The sequence below is a fragment of the Lepeophtheirus salmonis genome, chromosome 1 (assembly GCF_016086655.4).
Source record: "Lepeophtheirus salmonis chromosome 1, UVic_Lsal_1.4, whole genome shotgun sequence".
Lineage (NCBI taxonomy): Eukaryota > Metazoa > Arthropoda > Copepoda > Siphonostomatoida > Caligidae > Lepeophtheirus > Lepeophtheirus salmonis.
Window position 1 is genome coordinate 30,220,711 of NC_052131.2, and position 5,987 is coordinate 30,226,697.

Below are 5,987 nucleotides of genomic sequence, written 5' to 3' on the forward strand. Positions count from 1 at the left end.
ACTAATAGTATATGATGAAAAAGCTAATTTACAATATTATAGAGTGTTACATAGTATTTTTATATTAATTTATATAAATCAAGGACTTTGATTCAGTGTATATTGTGGAATAGCGTTAGTAACTTGCATTGTCCGAAGTTATTAGGCACTCACGGATAGACACACTGATTTAATAATATAATATAACTCCCCAACAATGTTGCTCATGGGCACACTTACACGAATTGACTGTATACTTAGATATTCCTCCCTCAATATTTATAATTTAAAAATAATTAAATGAAACTTATATTATGGAATAATTTACTGGAAAAATAAATATTACTTTCCATTGGTTTAAAACCCCGAGAGAGAAATCCTAATCACAACTATTTGTACTCCCTTTGCGAAGTATTTAACCTCCGGAGTACTCTCTTTCTGCTATATATATTCAATAACTTGAGACGCAAATGCGTCACGATACTTACTTAGTATATAAAATACATGCACATGACTTGTTATTTGTGTGCTTTCAAATAAATAATATTTTTTGTTTTTTTTTGTTTTAGAAGAGTCTTGTGATTTCAGAACACACTATTACATGATATTGTATTATGGAGTATAACTTATTGAGCAGCTACATTTTGACATACAAATAATGAATAATGCTATTCTCGGTGTTGTACATTACTGTGAATTCCATGGACCTCAACCCATTTTTATAACAGAGTCTGTCCTTACTCCTCTCAGTTCCACCACCTGCAACACGACAGCTAAGCCTGGTGTAGTTGAAAATGCCTGCATACTCTGTCAAACGATACCTAAAGAAACGGGATACTTTGTTTCACAAGACAAACAACTTCCATCTCTTCATTTCCTATCCTCCACTCCATGGCCTGATGAAGAAAATGATTCATATAAACTTTTAAAACACGTTGCTATTCGAATAACGAGTATTGAAGGATTTAGGGTCAGCACTCACTTATTTCTACATCACTTTTCGTCTATTTTTTTCTTCTTTTGAATAAGAAAGCTAATTAATTAATTATTCATAAAATAATAACTAATTGTAAAACAGATTGAAATAGTGAGCGCTGTTCCATGACAAAGGATGTTATTAGTGGGGAAAATGATTTGGATAAAGGAGGTCCCTTCCTCATAGGAGACGAAGCAATTCTTGGAGGAAGGACTTTATTTGCATTTACTTTCTGTCTTAGAGACTTAGCCTCTAGAGGTCAAAAAAGAATTTACTCTATTTTCATTCTTCTACATGATCATTTCTGGCTTCTTCAGTCCATCAACTTCATTTATGGTACTTTTAAACAAATGTCAATGAGGTTTCAGTCTAAAGCAAATGAACTTTTTGATACTCAAGACTCTTCAAAGTTAAAGAATCTTTCTCATCTACTGGGGGATGAACACTTGTATGTTCGACTCCATCGCCAATTTATAGGAATACTCAAAATCATTGGGAAGAACTTTCAGGACACCATTCACCATGGACAGCCTTTAGAAGACATCTATGTTTCTAATAAAGAGAAGGAGGAACTAGGATATTGCGATTTTAAAGAGATTTTTGACCTCTTGGAACCCCAAAATCAAAAGCTACTCATATATAGACTTCTTACAAATAGAGGAGTGGTCATTTATGGTGAGAATATGAATCAGTTAGCAAAGGTACTATCTCTTTTGAGCATATTCTTACCCCATCACAGCCATGCAAAATTAAAAAGTAATTCTTCGGGTAGCTTAGGCATTCTTGATGGAAACGAAATTTCTATTCATCTAAACACAAACATGACATTTTCAGAGCTCAACTCCTATCTCCCTTCACCATTGCCAGTTCTAGTTCTTAGAATAATTAACATACTCCAAAAAACATCATATTTGAATGGTGAATCGATTCATAAACATATTTTGCATCTACGAGAAGAAATCTTTGGACTGTCAAAACTGTATTATATTATACAATTTACGGCAAATAAAGACAAACTAAAAACAGTACTCAGAGCAATGAATCTATCGTATTCCGATAAAGAAGTTTTAGAAATATGGTCTCAATATCTCCGTTCGAGTTTTCGTAGCTAATGTCAACTTTTAACTAGAAAAAGGACAATTATTTTAATTTAATGCTATAATAATGTATTTAATAACATGACTGTTTTCAAGAACGATTGTACAAAATATTTCAAATCACAAGATTCAAAATTTTGCAGTGTTTATCAACGTTTCCAAAAAAATACGAGAACAAGATTTGTTGTATACCTTAGTATTATTTATCCATTTGATTTAAAGGCACCCTTATGCATAAGTAAGTTAATATCAGCAATGGAGTTGATGATCATACTCGAAATTGCCTTTTCTTCCAGATCAAAATTTAACAATAACATATTCAAATATTTCTTAGCGTCCTTAGACTTTAAAACAGTTCTGAGTTTAACATTTTTATCACGAATCATCTCTAAAATAACAAGGGCTAATAATGTCCACTCATGCATTGAAAAAACAATATTTGAAGACGTTAAATAAAATCCTTTAATTAGGATTCGAACATCATCCGATATGTCAGGCATTTGAATCCCAAATAAAGTCAATATTTCTGGTAGCACAGAGTCCAATTGATTCCATACAACTTGAGTACGACTAATTACTTTTGGAACCATTCTCAAGTGCAATTCACTATTATCCTCCTTCTCTTTTTCGTTGTCCATGCACATATCTGTTCTACCTTTAAGAAAAGTCATTAGTTTCAAATTATCCATAGGATCCAACGAGAACTTCAGAGATTCGGTAACTTTATTATTGATTATATCAGCCGTAATCATTTCATTGAAGGCAGTAGCAATGCCAGGGGATAAATTCGGATTTTCTCCAAGAACTTGAAATATCTTCTCGGGTCCATAGTTATTTTCTACAAGAGAATACCAAACAAAATCGTCTCCTTTGAGATATCTAAGAGTATCTGTCGTACACCACTCTTTGAGTCGTAATTTAATTAATTCAATCGGAGATGAGTTTGTCTTTTTGGGCTTAGGAGGCAATGAGATTAGGGTTTGATTCCTAATAGGAGCATCTGAATTAATATTTAATGACTGTATGAGTTCTTCAACGTCAGGTAGAGTCTCTAATTCTTTTTCTAATTCATCCTCAATCTCTTCATGCGTTTTTGGATCGCAAAAGCTCTTTGTATCCCCAATTTCAGGAGATTCTGCCTGTGATAGAGGAATTTCTTCACCTGGATATTTCCCATAGTCTTTTCCAAGGATTTTAATCATTGGCCTCTCTGACCCTGGTTTATCATCTCTCATCCAGAGGGGCTCATTGTCAAGTTGCTCTAAAATATAAGAGGATGCATTATAGCAGGAATTGGAGCAGAATTTTTTCCGTTCCGTCAGGTCATAGACTTTTCGTTGTGAGGACACAATGTGATATTTTTGACGGGGAATGATTTTGGGCAGTGAATGAGTGCAAAGTGGATATCCACACAATTTGAGCAAACTCCTTTCATCTATAACGTCCTTATAAAACATTTGGTTCAAGCTTGGAAGAGCTTCTTCTTCAAACCAGAGAGATTCAATCTCAGAATCTAATAATTTTTCAACAATCTCTAAAGCAGTAGCCTCCGATTGCTTCTTTCTAAGAAGACCTGTACGAATTTTTTCACGACGTTCCTCTTCAGATAACTTTTTAAAGGGTTTTTTCTTCGAAGAGGAGGAGCTTGTAGAGGACTTACTTTTCAAAGCCTCACGGGCAATTTCAAAAATTTCTTCCTCCGTCATTTCGCAGTCAATTTGCGAATTTCCAATCATTTTATATAGTTCACAACTACAAGGTAACAAAAATATTCTTCTAAAAAAAATACGAAATAAATACAATCCAATATTTAAAACAAGAAGTGATGGACACATGTCAAATAAATCTTCACCGAAACTTATTATTAGTAAAAATTAAGATACTATTCAAATCAATATTGTAGTTAAGCTTTCAAATTGAAACAAACATACTAATTTTTTCAGTTAATAATAAATCATTTATCTGGATATACCTCAGTCATATGTTGAATAACATAATCATTAAAAATATTTAATAAGGTTGCAAGTGATTTATTTTGATAAAGTCTGCATTTTTGAAGATATATACAACTCGAACATTCAAAATAAACAAAAGTACCTAATATTATTTCTTCACGTAATAATATGTACAAAATCATGCAACCTTTTAAACGAATCTATTCTTAAGATTGAATATAAGTTGAATCATTTTAAAACGGGGTATTCGCTTGAATGTTATCTAAATAACTAATTTGTTGAATAGTCAAAATTATTTAATTTTATCTATTGTAAATATACAAAATAAATCCATAATATTAAGTTAATGCATTATTTTGCTTCCAAAATTTGATTTCTATGCCCTATAAGGTCAGATTTGTAATTTTTTGGGGTAATGGAAGACCGCAGTCTTAGTGGCATTAAGGAACCAGTCACCAGACCAAACTTACAGAAAGTTTCTTTGACTACTTTCCAGAGTCTGATTCATATACTCTCACCTGGATTGTAAATCCTTTCTAATGTGAACTGGCTTATTTGCCTGACGAGGTTGAAGGATTGGAAGAAAGAACTTATTGAACTTTTTTCCAATAGTGAAATAATATAGAATTTAAGGCCAATAATGATCTTTCAAGCTTTTAGATGACAAAAACTGCACAATTCAAAATCCTGAGCTACTCAAGAAAATTAATTTTATTGAAAAAAAATTTCAAAAATTTATTTTCAATGATTAAATTTTTTGCTCTACTGCATAATTTGCCCAAACAAATTTCTTTTCTAATAAATGGAAAAAATCCTTAATTTGAGGGACGAGCTACAGCCTGTCCAGGCCACCCCTTACGGACGCCCCTGAATACTTACTGTTTTATTTGTGTTTGTAAATTTGTAATTTACCAAGACTTTTCTTTTGTCTTATTTCCATGCCATAAAAAAGAACTTTCCCTTAATAGTGTTAAATTAAATAAACAAATAAACACCATGCCAATAGTTAGGGCCAATATAATTTTACTACAAGTTCTTTTGAGGTAACCCTAAAAAAAGTTACCCTACCCTTGTTTTAGCAATTAAATACATTTAATTTATGTTAATTATTTTATTCATATTTCTCAAAGTGACATTTTTTCATTACTGATTAATTTAACTCTTTTTAGAGGTGTATATCTCTGATTCTACATCGAACTATTAAGGTACAGTGGTTTTTAACATTTTTATCACTGTGGAGGTAAGCCTTATTGAATTTTTTAATTTATAAAAATGCTAAGGAAAAGTAAAATAATTCTTCGGATTACCAATTCCAAAAAAACGGGCCAGCTAAAAAATATACCGGATTTTCATCACTGATCATACCACTAGTTTGGGACAAATTAATTTTACTACAAGTTCTTTGAGGTAATGCTAAAAAAGTGACCCATCCCCTTTTTTTTATTTATTTTATGTTAATGATTTTATTCAAATTTTTCAAAGTGACATTTCTTCATTGTTTATTAATTTAACTATTTTTAGAGGTGTATAAAATATGATTTAGAAAGCAGGAACAGCTTTTTGTAGTTACAACCTAAACATGATGTTTTTATTTTCTAAAGCTGTTATCCTTATTATATAACGTGACGAGAGAACATTTAAGTGTAAAGTAATAACTAGTACGAGTACTCATGAAATACAGATGTTTTTTTTGGCAGTTACAAGTGCCAGTCTTTAGGGAGTCAGAGTAGAATTGAAGATCGACATCGGAGTAATTCTAGGAGCACCCACAGGATTATATTGGGAGGGGTGGGGGATTTAAGAAAAATGGAAAAGTTAAAATTCACGAACAATATCCTTTAAAAAAATTTCAAATATTAAATATTTTCGAAAAAAAATTCAAAAATTCACAACTATTCTTAAAAAATTACATTTTTTGATTTTTTTCAAAAAACTTGAAATATCAAATTTATTGAAAAAAGTATCAGACTTACATTTTTT

General features: G+C 31.4%; 2 protein-coding genes across 2 annotated transcripts; one reads left to right on the plus strand and one right to left on the minus strand.

The window, feature by feature from the left end:
• The first annotated feature begins 521 nt into the window (after positions 1–521).
• On the plus strand, positions 522–2,232 carry BHD (folliculin). Its single transcript, XM_071890736.1, has 2 exons — positions 522–949; positions 1,090–2,232. The coding sequence occupies exons 1-2, from the start codon at positions 638–640 to the stop codon at positions 2,065–2,067; spliced, it is 1,290 nt and encodes a 429-aa protein (XP_071746837.1). The 5' UTR covers positions 522–637; the 3' UTR covers positions 2,068–2,232.
• Positions 2,233–4,706, minus strand: LOC121128437 (putative RNA polymerase II subunit B1 CTD phosphatase RPAP2). The gene has a single exon (XM_040724021.2). The coding sequence runs from the start codon at positions 3,885–3,887 to the stop codon at positions 2,256–2,258; it is 1,632 nt and encodes a 543-aa protein (XP_040579955.2). The 5' UTR covers positions 3,888–4,706; the 3' UTR covers positions 2,233–2,255.
• Between the last annotated feature and the right edge of the window lie 1,281 nt (positions 4,707–5,987).

Coding starts and splice junctions, on each gene's coding strand:
- BHD (XM_071890736.1), top strand. CDS start 638: ATGAATAATGCTATTCTCGGTGTTGTACATTACTGTGAATTCCATGGA. Junction 950..1,089: donor CGAGTATTGAAGGATTTAGG/GTCAGCACTCAC, acceptor TCCATGACAAAG/GATGTTATTAGTGGGGAAAA.
- LOC121128437 (XM_040724021.2), bottom strand. CDS start 3,887: ATGTGTCCATCACTTCTTGTTTTAAATATTGGATTGTATTTATTTCGT.